We start from the raw sequence: 16684 nt of genomic DNA on the forward strand, positions 1-16684 counted from the left end.
TAGTTATGGTGGTGATGGTTGACACACCCCCTTTAGGATGAGCAGTCTGGTGATCATTCTGATAAACGAAATTGAAGTAACTGTACTTGGGAATTAAACTTTGAAAGGAGGGACTGAGTGTTGGCAATTTAGGAGGCTAAGAGCGGTTGGCTGGTAGTTCCTTAATATTTTTCAGTAAGAGATTTGATGTTTCTGAGGTTTAGCTGAGAAATGAAGTGTTTGAATCTCTGAGGAGGAAGAGGTTTAGTGAGTCCGTCTGCTATTATTTTAGCTGAGGGAGTCTATCTGAGTCTGATATATCCTTGCTGGATTTCTTGTCTTAGCTAATGTCTGTGAATGTCTATATGGCGCAGCTTAGTGATAAGCTTGATGGATGATTCGCTGAGAAGTCTGATAGTAGTAGTGTTATTATACTATATGTGAACGAGATGTTCTGGACTAAACTAGATTTCTTGGAAAAATCTTTCCTACTAAAGAAGTTCCTTCGCTGTATCTGAGAGAGTAAGGAATTCCGCTTCTGTGCTAGAAGTGGTGATCGTTCTTTGCTTGTTTGCTTTCTAGTGAATTGGTCCTGAGAAGAGCTGGAAAAGAAAGCCTTAATGTGATCTCCTTGTTTCTGTGTCTGGGGCGTAAGAAGCGTTACTAGAGGTAAGGAAGATATTCTGTTAGATGTTATAGATTCCCGAGTATTCTAGTGTAAGGTATTTAGTATCGGATAAATACTGAATAACTCTGGTTGCTGCTTGAGAGTGAAGTGGTGACGGGTTTCTAAGGAATCCTAAGAGCTTTGAAGTTGCATATACAATATCTGGCCTAGTGAATGTTGCTGTATAGTTAATTAATCTAACCTTCTATTAATATGTATAAATTTCCTAGGTAGACGCTTGCTCTATTGATGGAATAAGCTCCTCTATTTGAATTGGAGTTGGTGGTGGCTTGTGATTATCTGGTATGTTGAATTTTGTAGTAATCTTACTAATGTAGGAATCTTGATAGAGCTAGAGTTTCCTTTCTTCTCTGTTGCGAATGATTCTAATTATAAGAAACTATTCTATTTCTCCTATATATCTGAGTTTAAATGTTTGTATAAGTTTCTACTGAAGTTCTTCTATTTTGCTAGATGATTCTTTGTAAAAAATAACTACAATATCATCTATAAAGAAGAAGAGAATTAAGTGTTAGTTAGTAAAGAGGTAGTTAACTCCTAGAGTCTATAGAAGACCGAGTTTTTTAAGTGTACTAGCTAGGTAGTTATGCTAAAGTATAGGTAATTGCTTTAGTCTATAAAGCGCTTTTAGTAGTTAAAGAACCTGAGATTAATCTTGTCTCTAGAATTCTAGAAGGAGGTTTATTCCTTCTAGAAGTTTATAGAATGTTTCTTTATTAATAGGGCTGTTAATAAATGTACTAACTATATTAAATTATCTAGATTCTAGGTTAAATGTAGCTATAATAGCTATGATTGCTCTAAATATTTTAGTAGCTAATATTGTAGTATACGTGTCTTGTTCTATAGACTAAAGATCTCCTCTAATATAAAGGCGAGCCTTATACTTAATAAGGTATCCTTCTATACTAAACTTATACTTGAAGATCTATATAAGAGGGATAACCTTCTTTTGCTGGTTCGCTGTATGCTCTCTTGGAACTAGTTTAAAAGTTTATTTCTTAAGAAGAGTCTAGAGTTCGAGTTTGACTACTGCTTCGAATCCTTCTGCCTCTAGGTACTTAAGTATCTGCTAAAAGTTTAATGGTTTAGGTGGAAGATTATCTCTATAATTCTTATTTAACTTGTTTAGTATAGATATGGCACGTACTATAGTAAATGCTGTATAAAATGCGAGATGTTTTTCTTCTAGATCTTGAACGCTTTCTTAAAGTGCTGCTACGTATATATCTCTTCTTAGTTATCTTCTGGTTCTTACCCCCTTAGGGAGTATATTCTCTTAAGAAATACTACCTGAAATCTGTGTTGCTCTTAGTACTCTATTTTCTGATGTAGCTCCTGGCTGAGCTGGAGTATTATATTAGACTGGTAGAAGTTTTCTAAGTCTTAATAGCTCTGTAGTAGTTTCTGATACGGTTTCTGTTTATAGATCTATAACTAACGGATCTAGGGTTAGGAGATATATATACTATTCTTAATCCTTGTCTATTACTAAATTTTCCGCTCGAACCTGCGTGATTTGTATATCTAGGATTTCCTGTTGCTCTAAGCGAGCTTCTTCTGTTTCTGATTAGTCTAGCTAAGTAATCTATTGTAGAATATCTAGGGCTTCTTTTATTAAGATACGTATAAGATCTAAGTCCTCTAGATGATAGAATTTATCTTTATTAAAAGTAATATCTCTAGTTCTAATAACTTTCTTTTGAGAGGGGATCTAGATGCGGAAAATATTGCTTAAGTTATAGCTAACTAAGTGTCTAATGTGGGCGCGTTCTGTAAGCTTCTATAACCTAGGAATATATTTAATAAGAGTAAATACTTTATATCTATATATTCTTGTATATGATAGGTCTAGTTTTTCTCCCGTGATAAATTTAAAGGGAGTTTTCTAGTTGAGTTTCCTTTAAGGAGTTCTGTTATAGAGGTATCTAGCTGCCTTAATTGTTTCTAGCTATAGGTTATAAGGTAGATTTATACTAATTCTTATATAGCGAGCTTTAGTAGTAAGGATGCCTCCTGATCTTTCTAAATATCCGTTCTATTTAGGTATATCTAGAGCTAAAGTTTCTAGGGTAATTCCTTAGTCTGCGAGCTACTAAGTAATTACTATACTAATAGTTCTTTCTCCGTCTATTCTAAGGATTATAACTTCTTTATTAAAGCGTTTCTTAATTATAAGAATAGTGAATTTAATAAGGTTAGGTAATTAAGATTTCTATAGATATATAAAGGTAAAGGTGAATCCGCTCTTTATATAAGCGAAATAAGAGATCTATTTATCGTGATTATATACTATTCTAAGATTTATTAAATCGAGAGTAATTCTAAAGAATAGCTGGGATAAATTAAGTTCTTTTGCTAAGGATCTAGAAATTATTCGGTATACTTTTAAGATAGCGTAGGTTTTATATTCTGTAGTCGTCCCTGCTACCTATTCTTGTGTGACTTCTATACCTTTTGTGTTCTAAGTAAGGTAGTTAATTACTTCTAGACTAGTATAGCTAAGAGTCTGGTACTATTTCTGAGCTATATTCTTGCGAATAAAGAAGGCTGAATGCGTTTCTTATACTTAAGTTCCTTTAAGAAGAAAGTATCCTGAAGTAGGAATAACTTTATAAAGGTGTTTGCCTTATAGCTAAAGCTCTATATATTTAGTATTCTAGTAAACCCCTTTATTAAGAGCTGCTTATAAAGAGATAAGATTAGTAAGATAGGATAGAATAAAGGCGACGTTTATAAGAGTAATAATTCCTATTCCTATATTAGTTTAAACCTTGATTTTAATAGTTTCCTATACTTTAATAGGTGTTAGTCTATTTCCTGTATTGAGATTTTCTCCTGCTTTAGCTTTTCTTTGTTCCTAGAAGCGTATTGCTATAGTCTAGTTATAGATATAGATGTTAGATCTAGAGTTAAGGATCTATAATTTACTAAGAGAATATTAGATTGAGAAAGAAGAATATTTGGTAATAAATATAGTAAGTTTCTTATCTTTCTCTTCTATATCTCTTTCTTTATTTACTTCTTAGATTTTCCTATTTTTCTCGAGAGACTTATTAACTTACTCCTTGAAGCTTAGATTCTTAAGTTTCTTATTAACTTACTATTATTTATTGCGGTCTGGTTTAAATCCTAATTTACGTGCTTCTTAGTTAAGATAGGGGTATTCTGTAAACTAGTGTTTATCTCTATAGGTATATATAGGAGGAGAGGTAAGTGCTTTCCTGCCTCGGAAGTTAGCTGAGAAGGCTGAATAAGATCTATAAGTTTTACCTTAGTTTAGTAGATCGCGCCTGATCTAGTTACGGAAAAGTTCTATAATATCTAGAAGTATTAATAATCCTAGTTCCTTAAGGTCCTATATAAGGAGGAATCCTGAGAAGTTAGAATTAATAGGTTCTATAGTTTTGAGGAAGTTATAGATATAGTTACTATCTTATACTTCTAGAATATTAAGAGCTCTACCTTCCTGATAGAAGGAGTTCTAATCCTTTAGCTATTGTTTAATATCTTGGTTTCTGGGAGTTTTGTAAAGCTTTAAGTATGTTGCTCTAAGTGTAATTTTCCTGTGTTGATTAGTTGGTGCAAGGTACTTCTTAAGTGTTGTAAGAGTTTCCTTAGCCGTGCTGCTGATTCCTTTAAGGTAAATGTAGTTGCTGCTGGAAACTATCTTTATGATAAGGAGGTAGATAGATTCTAAGGCCCTCTGTTGTTTCTAGTAGTCTGTAAGTTCCTTAGAGTAGATGGCTCTTTGTGTATTGAAGAGAGAGATGTTGATTTGTGTTGGATTTTCTGGAAGGTCTGGGCTGTTTGGTTTGGTAAGAAGTTCTGGTCTGTCTTCTTCCTTTACGTCTAGATTAATAAATTCCTAGATTTGTTTGGACTGAGTAATTCCTGAGATTATGATAATCTAAGTATCCTAGTCTGATGGCTTAGCGAGCCGTATGGGTAGCTCTTTAAAGAGCTCTTGATCACCTGACATGATTACAGGTGGGTTAGTAGATGGACTGTATAAATGCGACAACAAGGGATGCAAATAATAAGGTACTGAGACTATTGTGCAAGGGTAAACTGATTGAATAATGATACAATACTTCTTTAAAAGATATTAGAAGGTATGCATCGACTGCGGGACTGTGTGGCGCGTTGCCGGGCTTATAACTGTTGAACAGTGCGAGAAAGCTGGACACTGCTGTCGCATTAAATTGAGTGAAACTGTCTGCTTAAATACACGACTTCCCTGGGTAGAAAGGTGACTATCGTTCCACTAATAGGAGAGAATGGCATGATGCTGAAAAAGCAAAGTGATAACAGGGTTCGTGCTAAGCGAGATAATGTAGTTATGGTGGTGATGGTTGACAGCTTCCGTAAGTCTTCAATAAGCCGATCAGATACCTGTTCGACTCCGATGATCTTGAGCTCCTGAGCCTTTTGGTGCTGGTAAAATAATACACCATGGTCTTTTGCGAGCATCCTTAGATCACGGTTTAACGCTACCTTTGTCGATAGTAGTTCTGACCAGATAGGTTGGCCCAGATAGAGCGCAGTTGTTCCGGAGAATATCTTCTCAAGGGAAGCCCTCGTCCTGGTCAGATCCTGTTGCCACTCGCTAGAAACCTTGATGGTCACGTAATTAGCCTTAATCATGTTGTTGGCTTCCGTAGCATCGAAGTGGATACGTGGGCCGGCTTGTAACTCAATGTTGTGGAACAACTGAGCAGTTCTTGCGAAGATGTTGCCGGGAACACGGAATGTGTACGTATATACGTAATCTACCGCGAGATAGTTGTCTGACTCTGGGAGCCAGGAAGTGCTAAGTAGCGCGAAGGCCCGGCGAGTATCCTCGGAGCACTTGAACTCGAAGCTGTACGCATTTTCGCGCCGTTGTAAGTTTGTCTGAACGTGTTCCGTGTACGTGATATTTCCCAGTACGGTGCAGGCTGCGGAGAGAGCATCCTTCTGAGGGAAGGGTGTGGGGATTTTGGTTATTCTAGACAGAGAGTCCGCGGGGATCTGTGTGCGGATATCGCTCTCCTGGAACATCCGGCCGAATATTTTGATTGTAATGGATTGAGCACCGTTCGGCGATGAGCTCGGTAGGGTTTCAATGTCGTGATCGGTGGAACGGCACCACCTTTCGACAGCTTCAAGTATGGGGTCTACTGGGCTAAGCTCGCCCGTGCCCAAGCTGTAGGTTACACCCCCATAGGGTTCGGTCCAGTGAATCTTTACTGTTGTTAGCTCAAAATCCCGGGAAGCAGCGCCGAGGTGTTTATGCCGCGTTTCGGAAGGATGGCGCGCAGTGTGGACTCCGATGACAGTAGTGCCATCTCCGTATTTAATCTCAGCTGCACCATGGTTAAGACTTATCTGGGCATCGGGGATCCTATACAATCAGTTAGAAACCTGAGACGTCCTCGAGTTACGATCCACTGACGGTAGCTCAATGTCCTCCGCGTGCCGGTAAGGGCAACGATCGCCATGGCGACAGTATCCATTAAGGTATAGGTTGCAGGACCCCTTTGGCTCGCCCATTTTCCTTCTGTGGGGTATGTTGCGTTGTGTTGGTTCGTCTCAACCTGGCAGATGGGCGAAGCAGGTCGACGGACAAGCAGGCGATGGTTGTTGTTAGTGCGACAACGCCGTTTCGTCGCAGAGTCTCCAGCTGAATGTGTGACTTGCGAAATACAGACTGAGAAGGGTGTCGGTGCAAAGCAGAAAGAACAATATAAGCTGGGCGCGCGCTTGGTTCCGTGGAAGAGTGGAAAGGCACGACGCAGTACAGGTGATGCCCCTAGCGGATGCTGGAAAATCAAAACACACTAACAATCAGAAGTGAATGGACGCAAAAGAACAGGACTCGCCATGAAGGCCCACACAAGGCCACCATCAGGCTTTCAACTCCTTCTCGACAAAGCCCTACTGTATCCACCAACGAGCTTCGACCACCGAACGCCAGCATCCTCAAGTTTGAATTGTCAGAGGCTTCAAAACGTAGCCATCAGTGGGGTGCTCGATAGTGAGCAAATCTTGCGCGCGTTCTCGTGTGCTTACTGGATCGGAAATCAAGAGTCCCAGGTGCCAGTCAGAGCTACAGCTAACAATTCACTCTATGGTAGATTGGGACCGAAATCAGCAGTACCAGAAGCCTATGGTTAGACTTACTGTTATGACTGGGGAACGCAACAGCTGATAGTTTCCAGGCTGGGTAAAGATACCGCTAAGGGATGATCGAATTGTAAAGGAATGATGGATACCAGATCTGTCTACAAGACCATGGGCTTCCCTAAAGACAAGTTAGTTGCTTTCACTTTACTACTATAAAGAGCTCTCTTGTTTGTCCTTGCTGCATGAACGTTTTCTCTTATATCCCCTGTTAGCGCTCTGCGCATGACATCTTGTCGCTTGTTACGGCTAACGTAGTTAGCCTCCACAATTATACAGCAATTTTTTGGTATCATTAGCAATTTGCTGTACCAACCCTTCCTTGGGCTAAGTTACTATAGAAAGGAGCGGCGCGAATACAGATTCTATACTTTGTGAGGTTAAACAACAGGATCGACACAATGGATTGTTTTCAGTGACGGCACGACTAAATCAAACCTATGGCATACCCCTAGCTCTTAAGCGCCTGATCATTGATGTCAGCTAAGCGTTGACATAAATGCTCAACAAACTCTCCTTCGGACAGTTCCAAGAAAGCATAAGGAGAAGATGAAGATATAAACTCCTAATGAGGAAAACAAAAGAAAGAAAGAAAGATAGAGAGATAGAAAGAAGAAATTACGTGCACTTACTTTTATGAAATCCGTATCAGGTAGCTCTCTCTATCACCATAAAGTTCAACAAGAAGCTAAGTCCTTGAGAGGAGTCCACCGAGGAAAACAAAGATGGGAAAACCTGCTTGATGATAATATCGGGAGTAATAGGACGATGGCCAGCAAATGCACATCGAACGGGAGCTATGTGCCTCGATAGCCTCAATATCAACTCAGCAGGTTTTGCGGAAAGCCATAAAGAGGAGGTAAAATCACAGTAGTCTAAAACATGACCAGGAATTCGATGCCAGACTTTCCTAGGTGATGGGAGCACGCTGCGAATATAACTTTACTGGAAGTAACGTTTCTGCTGCTCATCTCCATGAGAACGGCTGTCACCTCGCAATGGCCCCGGAAAGAGGTTCCTCCGCACCATCCCCGCCACGGAACAGAATTGGCTCTGACCACCCTTGTATGTATCTAGGTACCTGCCTAGTTCGCCACTACCTGGGCACTCAGCCTTACAGCCGTAGCATAAGATTGCTACGCAAGCGGGCAGACTTTCGCGTTCAAACCATTTCATGAAAATATAGGCCATAACAGACAAGATCTTTTTCTCAATAAATTTAACTATGCTCACAAATGCCGTAGGCATTGACTAAATATTCCCCAACTCTCTACCGCATACCTAATTAGGGATGTGACTACCCAACCAGGTAAGAATATAGTAATAAACATTCATATCGACTGCAGCAAACTACATACCTCTTTTGCGCATAAAGTCAAGAACAAAGAATTAGTCTAAGGAGAGTTGAAGAAGCGTCACAGGTGGCAGCAGCGATTATATGTTGTAAGGAAACCAGCAATGAAATTCAAGCTACTCAAGCTACCTAGGGTATTGGATGCTCTAATAACTGACTGGTTGGACCAATCCAGTCTGGTATCAAGTTGCAGGCCATGTCCATCGTCAATCGTCAAACTCGCTCAGTCATCTCAATTCGATGACAATATCTCATCCATATTTTCCTATGGGCGAAAATTGTCAATTGCTTAGACACGGGGGTCAAGCTTGTTGAGGATCTTGCTCTTGTGAGGCGGGTGCTTGCCAGTGGACTCATGGGTGTCGTGAGTGTCATGAGTACCGGTGGTGGTGTCATGGGTACCGTGGGTACCAGTAGTGGTGCCGTGAGTACCGGTAGTGCCGTGGGTACCAGTGGTTCCGTGGGTGGTGGTACCGTGAGTGCCACGGTTGTCAAGATCGGAGTCAACACGCGGGTCAGCCTTGTTGGCGAGGCCCGAGGAGTGCGGGCCGGCAGCGGCACCAGAGGAAGTACCCGTACGAGCACGGTTGTCTACATCCGAGTCCACACGCGGGTCGGCCTTGTTCGCGACGTTCGAGCCGTGGGGACCAGCGTTGGTAGAGCCAGTGCTGGAACCGTAGCCGCCAGTAGTACCAGTGGTACCGTGGGTACCAGTGGTGCCGTGGGTGGTGGTACCGTGAGTACCACGGTTGTCGAGATCGGAGTCAACACGCGGGTCAGCCTTGTTGGCAAGTCCCGACGAGTGCGGGCCAGTGGCAGCGCCGGTGGAGGTACCAGTGCGGGCACGGTTGTCCGCGTCCGAATCAACGCGAGGGTCAGCCTTGTTCAGCAAGTTGCTGTTGTGGGGGCCCGCGTTGGTAGAGCCGTGACTGCCAGTAGTACCGGAGCCGTAGCCGCCAGTGGTAGTACCAGAGCCGTAACCGCCAGTCGTTCCGTGAGTGGTGCTGTGAGTGCCACGGTTGTCGAGATCAGAGTCCACTCTCGGGTCAGCCTTGTTAGCCAGACCTGAAGAGTGAGGACCGACGGCAGCGCCAGTAGAAGTGCCAGTGCGGGCACGGTTGTCTAGGTCAGAGTCGACACGAGGGTCAAGCTTGTTCTTTCCTCGACGTTAGACTTGATTTCAAAAGCAAAGGTACGCGAACACTTACAGCCGTGTCGGTATGGTGAGGGCCAAGGTTTGAGCCAGTTGAGCCAGTTGTTGAACCGTAACCGGTAGTTCCCGTAGTTCCCGTAGCGCCCGTGGCACCCGTACCATATCCTGCGCTAGTGCCAGTCAAGCCAGTCGTGGTTCCGGGGACACCGTGGCCTAAGAATATAATGTCAGGAGCCTATCTCAAGTAAATTTATGAAACCAATGCTTACCGGTCGTGTGGTCGTGGCTGTGGCCAGTCGTGCCGGTAGTGCCAGTAGTGCTGGGGTATCCGCTCTGAGCAGCATGGTGGGTGTGCTCAGCGGAGGTGGCATGGGGAGTGACACCAGCACCGGTGGTGCCGTGGTGGCGGCCAGTTTGCATCTCGTCGATGCCGCGGTCGGTGATAGCCTGATTCTTAGGGATACCCTCGTTGGTGCCGACGGCACTGTCGGCGAAGGTGTTGACTTGGCCACGGATAGCCTCACCAGCTCCGTGAACGGTACCGAAGGCGTTCTTGACGCCTTGACCGGCAGCTTGGCCGCTGTGAGACATGATGGATGTGGGTATTAAAAAAAAGTGGTTGGAGAGGAAATGTGAGTTTTGGAGTGGTGGAAGGTGGATGATTGAAAGTGGTGCGAGATTGATGTGTGTTGTAAAGTGAAGATACTGTAGAGGCACAACCGGAAGGTGTATATATGGTAGCTGGTCGCTCCTGACGTCAGTGTTGGTTAAGTTGTGAAGAGGGGCGTAACTTCCAAGGTTGCAACCTAGACAAAAGGGTAACTGCGCCACAATATACCAAAGCAGGAAGGACCAGGGGTCTGGCGTGGCTTGACTTCGTTTAGCGTGACGTCATTCCTCCGCGCGCGCAACACCCTCCGCACTAGGTCTGGGCAGCGATTGTCGCTTGTGTTACGCACGTCAAGCGGGATTTGAGCCAGGGATAACAGGATTTTCCAGACCCATAAAGCAAGGCTCATGCAGGATGAGTGTGGAATGGCGTAAGGCTCGGATCAATCGGCGGCCTTGGGAACTGTTGCAGCTCGCGATGCGCATTTAGCCCTATGATGGAAATTCTAGAACCTCGTCACCTCGTGATGGATTGCCATCTGTTAAGTGGGTCCTGCAACGGGGAGCCAGAAAACGCGTCGTCACAAGTCACGGAAGAAAAGGCCAGTCCCCAACGTGACGCCACTGTCGGACAATGTCACAGAAGGAATTCTAGCTTCTCGTCGACGTACACGTCAGCTGAGCTGTGCGATTAAAGCCTGAAACGTGAGAAACGGCCAATGATGGTATACTCGGACCCAGATATATCCCCAGACTCCATGTGTGTGGTTGCACACGTACTGCAAAAGCATCCCGAACGCCGTCCATGAGAACCCGAAGACACTCCGCTACTCGGAATCGCTATCGTCGATCAAGAATCCAGCACGCATATTGCTTCTTCTTACTGGCTTGCGGATTGGGAGATCCTCCTCGTCATCGTCCTCGTCATCTTCGCCCATGATCACGTCTGTGTTTGTATCTTTCATTGGAGACGTGACCGATCTTTCAGCATCTCTGATAGGCGCCGCCGGCTGCGAAGACAACGGCGTATCGTCAGCTTCTTCCTCTTCTCCATCACTGTCGATGCTCAAAGGGTTGGCAGGTTCCAAAGACGATGAGCGGCTGCTGAGATTGAGCAGATCCTCATCGCTATTGTCCTCGCTATGAGAAACTGATCCTTTCCTCTTCTTTCTATTTTTCCGGCCCTCGTTTGTCGACTTGCGCTTCTTGTCTCTGCCTGCACTAAGTTCGTTAATTTTGGCGTGGGTGAGAGCATTGAGGATGTTGCGGCCAGTCCTGTTCCTTGTCTCTTCTTCGCGAGCGAAGAAATCTTTATCCCGTTCTTCATCGGTGTCTTCATCTGAAGAATGAACAAGGATGTCACTTTTTATTTTACGTCTTTTTTCGAGGTCTTTCAGACGCCGAGCTTCAGCCCTTCTGTTCTTCTTTTCATCGTCATTTGACTCGTCGCTGTCTTGTCTCTTCCGCATCCTCCTCTTTAACTTCTTCTTAGGTGCGTCCGACTTCCGAGCGGTCGGGCCACCAGCAGGGTATAATTCTTCGTCGTCTAGTGCGTCCGGCGCCTCATTATCTTCATCGTCATCGTACGCAGCTTTGTGTCTCTTACTACGCACCATGTCTTCCGCAGACTTGTCGTTATCCTCGCCAAAAGAGGGTGGTTCCCACTCCGTCTGCTGAATAGTACGCTCGTTTTCGGCCAAGCTTGTAGAAGTCAAAGACGATGGAATGATCCAGTTGGCTTCGGTGTCATCGTCGGCACCAATTCGCTGGAGACCGATAATGTTTAGCAGGAGCCGTAAATTTCGGTCTTTAAACAAAGCAATGCGGCGTTCATCGCTGTCAGGCCGTGCTAGAATGGAGGGCGCATTTGACCGATCATCTTCAGGCTCAGCCGTAGGTTGCTCGGTGGATTCGGAAAGCTGGGCCTGAGCCATAGCTCTCCTAGCCTCATTTTCCTGCTCCCATGCTCTACGTTCTTCCGCGGCAGAAGATAAGAAGCTCTTGACCCAAGCAAGATGATCAGTCTTATTCTGGTTGATCAGTAGTGATGCCGCCACTTGGAGTTGCCCGTGCTTGTCCAGATTGCCCTTCATCTCCAACTCAGCCGGTGGTCTGGGAGCCCTCGTGATGACTTCTTTCTCATAACCATGCTCAAGATAGTACGTTGTGGCAGGGATCTTGCTGAAAAGCATTTCCACCACAAGCTCGGGCCTTTCCTCGATTTTCTTGATGGCACGACGGAATAGCTGTTTAGCAAACTCTTCCCAATCTTTGTAAGTAGGTAAGTCCTTGTCGAGACCATCTGGACCTTTGATCATCTTGTGGAAGAGCTGCAGTATATCCACGCGATACAACATGATGCCTAGCTCCATTTTGAATGCAACACGGTAGAAGAATCGATGCGCGCGTTTGAGTTGTTCCGCATCTAGATCGTTGTAGAAACGTGTGAAGGCGACGAATGTATCAATGGAACCTTGGGTCATAAACCGCGCTGCGAAGCGCATGAAGTCGAATTTCCTTTCGGAAGTTGTACGGTGAGCATCAGCAACATCATCTGCGTCAGCAGTTTGGTGTTCAACTCCGTCGTCCTCCCCATTGGCTTGTGCAACAGCTTTTGCTTTCCTTCGCGCCCGCCGGCGAGAACGTACTTGAAGGTCGACGTTTTGTTTTGAGTATCTTTCAAGCATGCGCATGAAGACGTGCGCCAACTCAGTACATGCGTCAAGGTAGCCGAAATCTTGACCATTGTACGTTCGTAGAATAGCGATAATGCGATCGTGAGTCGTTTCTTCATAGAAGATACGGTTTTGAATGTTTTCGGAAATCTCTTGGTCATCTTCAACGGGAGATTCCGTCATGTCTTGGACAGTATAGAGCTTTTCCTTGGTTAGTACTCATCTGTCCGAATGAAACAAGCGTAATACTCACAATTTGGGTAAAGCACTTCATCCCGGCGTTGAGATCATGCCATGACTTGTCGTCAAAGCTTGCTTGCATGAACCGATTCAAAAGGATGAAGGTTTCTTGGTTCATGACGCCTGCAATCAGAGCGAACCCTTCGTCCTCGGAGTCAATAGAAGCATTGTTGCCTTCTTTGGTAGACTTTTGTCTAACTCTCGCTCGACGTATGCATTCGGCGCGAAGGAACCACGAAACCAGATAAAAATATTGGCGAGGATGAGTCTTTTCCAGAATACGGGGTACTTCATTTGCAATCGCCTTTCGAAGGTGCGTAAAAAGGGGATTGAACGACGAATCAAGGAATTCTTCCACAAAGGTCCGGAGGTGTTTACGTGCTGTGCTCGTGAGAGGTACTTTCTTGTCGAATTCGTCCTAAAAGGCATTAGTTGACAGGAAGAAAAACGCAATCATATGACTTACGTTGACTGATTTGTTCCCTTTCGTGCCGCGATATCTTGGCTTGTTCCACTTCTTGGTTTTGTCCATCTTTTGTAGACTGCGTTGGCCATTGCCAAGTACGTCCTGTCCTGACACCGTTGACACTTTCTCGTCGTCCCTTTTGACCCAGATCATTGTGCCAAAGCGATTATGCCTTGTAGGGGCATTCTTCGCGTAACCCGCCAGCATCGCCTTTTCTTTTTGAATAAGGGCCTTCAGATCGTTGGTATTAGAGCTAGCCAACTTTTCCTCTTCCATAAAGAGTTTATCCACATCAATACCTTTGAGGAGGTGGAACAAAACTTCCAGCACTACAGCATCTTGCTCTACAAATTCATCGCCGATACTCGATGCGATAGTGAGAAGCAGTTGAAAGACGTCTTGTCTGTGAAAGGCGTCGATGGTGGCAGAACGAGAAATATCCGAGTCGTCTCCATCATCGGGAAGATTTGGGGGGCGGCTGATCAACGCAACGTTGCGAAGAAAGTATAACACGATATTGATGATACCCTCATCTCTTGAAGCCCTTTCTCGTCTCGACTCGGCCATTGAAGGAAGGGCTATCCGTACAACTGTTCGGAGAATTTTCGCATCATGTTGCAAGACAGCTCTTTTGTACTTGGTGTGTGCTAGTTGAAGATAGGGTATGTGCCGGTGGTGGTTGACCGTCGCTTCGGTTGTGTCAAGTTCTAGCGGCCATGTCAAAGGCACCAAAAGTTCCACTGTCGCAAGTCAGCGCTGTCCTGTCACATCCATGCGTTTCTTCTAAACATACAGCATCCCAGGGCGGCTTTCGACTTGAGTCTATCGTTGGTCTTGTCCTCCGTCCACAAGGCCAGTATCTCCAGTAGGTCACCCTTCACAATATTCGCTTCCGCGAGGCATCTTGCGACGTCATGTCGGTTTAGCTTCTGGTCGTAAAGCCTGAGCCATTTGCGGATATCTTTCAGAACCGCAAGGGCGTCGTCTCCCAGCACATAGTGGCCGTCGCTTTCAATGCTGGAACCGCCAAGCTATAACACCATCAGTTGTCGGAAGAGCATGTTAAAGGCGCATATACTTACAGCAGATGCCAAGCTGTATATGTGCGCCCGAACCTCGGGATCGACTGTCTCGATTGTGACCCAGTCGTCGAGGTTCATCGTTGCGGTTGTTATGACATCGACAGTCGTCTCAAAATTGATATTGCATAAGGCGGCGGGAGAACGCGACGCGCTCTGCGCGTAACCCGCGTCGCGCCCGTGCCAAGACAATTTAGGGTTGGACTGTCTGAGCCGAGGAACAACGGGCAGCTGCCATCGGTCCGCAACCTTCCCCAGACACATGCGTTGCGGAGCTGTCCATCTCCCACTTCTCCGCACTCTCCGTCTGTTATTTGATCCGCTATGTCGTTCGCAGCAGTGACTCGTCAAGGAGCTCGATATGCCCGTTTTGCACAACTGCGATGCTTCAGTTCCACGCCCAAGACTTCAGCGGCAGCTGAAGTGAAGAAGCTCGGTGTAATCGGCGCGGGGCAAATGGTTAGGCAAGGTTGCTGTCATCTCCTAGCATCAGTCCGTTGACACGTTAAGCTCAGGGCCTCGGCATCGCACTCGTAGCCGCGCAGAAGGCCCAGTTACCCATCAAGCTCGTGGATACTTCTCAAGCTTCCATCGACAAGGGGTTGAAGTTCGCCAGTATGCCTTGACATGCACCACAGTTGCGCCGATATACATTGTTAATACTTAGCTAGATAAACTACTGGAGAAAGATGTCGGCAAGCAAAGAATCTCACAAGATGATGCCACGGCTGCGAGAGAACGACTGAGCACGAGTACAAACATAGACGATTTGTCTGATGTTGACTTCGTTATCGAAGCTGTCCCCGTATGCCAACTCGGTCGAGGATATTTGATGAATATTTCTGACGGTGTTACAGGAAATACCAGACCTCAAGACCAAGATTTTCTCCCAAATTGCTCAAATCTGTCCGTCACATGCAATTCTAGCCACTAACACATCGTCTATTTCCATCACCCGTATAGCTGCGGCCACAACCACGGACCCGACCGACCTCTCGGCTCCTTCCCGTGTCATTAGCACGCACTTCATGAACCCAGTGCCAGTTCAAAAAGGAGTGGAAATCATAACAGGGCTCCAAACCTCCCAAAATACCATTGACACTGCGATAGAGTTATGCAAAAAGATGGGCAAGATCCCTTCCAAGTCTGCAGACTCTCCCGGCTTCCTGGCAAACCGTATCCTGATGCCATACATCAATGAAGCTATTATCTGCTTGGAAACAGGTGTAGGCAACAAGGAGGATATTGACAGCATCATGAAGAATGGTACAAACGTGCCGATGGGGCCTCTGCAGTTGGCAGATTTCATCGGCATTGACACCTGCCTGGCAATCATGAAAGTTCTCCATGAAGAAACAGGAGACAGCAAGTATCGACCGGCTGTACTGTTGCGAAAGATGGTCGATGCTGGTTGGCTTGGAAAGAAGAGCGGGAAGGGATTCTACGATTATTGATTTGTTCGCCACACATACAACGGTCGAAGGGAGGATATTATTGTTCAATCCCCACAGTAAGTGGTGCTCCGTAGAAAAGAAAGCATGTCAAGTTTTTCCGAATTTAGAAAATATTAAGCAAGGAACAAGTAAGTATGCTTGTGATATCTTGGAAATGCTCTCTACAGGTTACTCCGTGGATGTATCGAGAGTCTGCGCTCATAGTTGGGTTGGCACTCACGAGAGGCATGTAAACTGGAACAACATCTACTCCCCGACCGTCATAGGAGTACGTGCTTCCCTGCCAGCAAATATGGCTATCAGTTCAGGAAAGAATCCATTGATAAGACGGCTTTTTAAGGACGCATTCCTCTCGCAGCTCGATTTTGTTCCTAAGTCAAACCAAACCGCCATCCCCATGGCACTGTGATAATGTAGTTACCTAGGTAGCCTTCCTCCTGCATGGGTTCAGCTTCTCCCCTATTAAGATATCTTCTTTTGTCTGCAGAATCAAAACATCAAGAAGACGATAGCAAGGATACCGTGGGTAGGGCTTAGCGTGGCCGGGAGTAAGCAGGGATTAATACTGTGGCCGCTCGGGCTATTTCCCAGCCCCCGCCCAGCCCTCGACCAGCCTCCACGATTTTGCCAACGCAGTCACGCAGTCACGCAGTCACGCAGGATGGCGGGCATCCTACCTGGAGCACGAGCGACGATTTTCCCCAATCCCTTCTTCACTCTGCACTCATCTCCACATTTAGTACGAGCGCCCACGATCGTCCAAACTAAAAATACTCTACATCGTCCGTCTGCTCTAGCTGCGCTCCACTTGAGCTTTAGCAG

The 16684-nt window shown here is 45.4% G+C and overlaps 4 protein-coding genes across 4 annotated transcripts; 1 reads left to right on the forward strand and 3 right to left on the reverse strand.

Annotated features, from left to right (window-relative positions):
* Positions 1–2212: 2212 nt before the first annotated feature.
* On the reverse strand, positions 2213–6202 carry K452DRAFT_295582 (uncharacterized protein; the record flags this gene model as incomplete). The annotated part of the gene is made up of 3 exons (XM_033541828.1): positions 2213–2227; positions 5063–6053; positions 6105–6202. 3 exons carry the CDS (start codon positions 6200–6202, stop codon positions 2213–2215), a joined length of 1104 nt encoding a protein of 367 aa, XP_033400737.1.
* Positions 6203–8284: 2082 nt separating this feature from the next.
* Positions 8285–10107, reverse strand: K452DRAFT_316156 (uncharacterized protein). The gene is made up of 3 exons (XM_033543932.1): positions 9609–10107; positions 9395–9552; positions 8285–9342 (listed from the first exon to the last, which is right to left on the reverse strand). Exons 1-3 carry the CDS (start codon positions 9928–9930, stop codon positions 8476–8478), a joined length of 1347 nt encoding a protein of 448 aa, XP_033400738.1. The 5' UTR covers positions 9931–10107; the 3' UTR covers positions 8285–8475.
* Positions 10108–10631: 524 nt separating this feature from the next.
* K452DRAFT_244609 (uncharacterized protein) lies at positions 10632–14514 on the reverse strand. Its single transcript, XM_033537953.1, has 5 exons — positions 14412–14514; positions 14123–14360; positions 13330–14069; positions 12877–13281; positions 10632–12824 (listed from the first exon to the last, which is right to left on the reverse strand). The coding sequence occupies exons 1-5, from the start codon at positions 14487–14489 to the stop codon at positions 10776–10778; spliced, it is 3510 nt and encodes a 1169-aa protein (XP_033400739.1). The 5' UTR covers positions 14490–14514; the 3' UTR covers positions 10632–10775.
* A 138-nt stretch (positions 14515–14652) lies between these two features.
* Positions 14653–15985, forward strand: K452DRAFT_265596 (uncharacterized protein). The gene is made up of 4 exons (XM_033538752.1): positions 14653–14867; positions 14924–15023; positions 15080–15213; positions 15266–15985. Exons 1-4 carry the CDS (start codon positions 14733–14735, stop codon positions 15860–15862), a joined length of 966 nt encoding a protein of 321 aa, XP_033400740.1. The 5' UTR covers positions 14653–14732; the 3' UTR covers positions 15863–15985.
* Positions 15986–16684: the final 699 nt, after the last annotated feature.

The sequence above is a fragment of the Aplosporella prunicola genome (genome assembly GCF_010093885.1).
Source record: "Aplosporella prunicola CBS 121167 unplaced genomic scaffold K452scaffold_5, whole genome shotgun sequence".
NCBI lineage: Eukaryota > Fungi > Ascomycota > Dothideomycetes > Botryosphaeriales > Aplosporellaceae > Aplosporella > Aplosporella prunicola.

What these genes read in the sequence shown, in the direction of transcription:
- K452DRAFT_316156 (XM_033543932.1), bottom strand. Translation starts at nt 9,930, where the DNA reads ATGTCTCACAGCGGCCAAGCTGCCGGTCAAGGCGTCAAGAACGCCTTC. An exon ending in CAGCCACGACCACACGACCG is followed by an intron (nt 9,553 to 9,608) that starts GTAAGCATTGGT and finishes TTATATTCTTAG; the next exon opens with GCCACGGTGTCCCCGGAACC. An exon ending in CTCACCATACCGACACGGCT is followed by an intron (nt 9,343 to 9,394) that starts GTAAGTGTTCGC and finishes CGTCGAGGAAAG; the next exon opens with AACAAGCTTGACCCTCGTGT.
- K452DRAFT_244609 (XM_033537953.1), bottom strand. Translation starts at nt 14,489, where the DNA reads ATGAACCTCGACGACTGGGTCACAATCGAGACAGTCGATCCCGAGGTT. An exon ending in GAAAGCCGCCCTGGGATGCT is followed by an intron (nt 14,070 to 14,122) that starts GTATGTTTAGAA and finishes GACTTGCGACAG; the next exon opens with TGGAACTTTTGGTGCCTTTG. An exon ending in AAGGGAACAAATCAGTCAAC is followed by an intron (nt 13,282 to 13,329) that starts GTAAGTCATATG and finishes AATGCCTTTTAG; the next exon opens with GACGAATTCGACAAGAAAGT.
- K452DRAFT_265596 (XM_033538752.1), top strand. Translation starts at nt 14,733, where the DNA reads ATGTCGTTCGCAGCAGTGACTCGTCAAGGAGCTCGATATGCCCGTTTT. An exon ending in CAAGGGGTTGAAGTTCGCCA is followed by an intron (nt 15,024 to 15,079) that starts GTATGCCTTGAC and finishes ATACTTAGCTAG; the next exon opens with ATAAACTACTGGAGAAAGAT. An exon ending in TCGTTATCGAAGCTGTCCCC is followed by an intron (nt 15,214 to 15,265) that starts GTATGCCAACTC and finishes ACGGTGTTACAG; the next exon opens with GAAATACCAGACCTCAAGAC.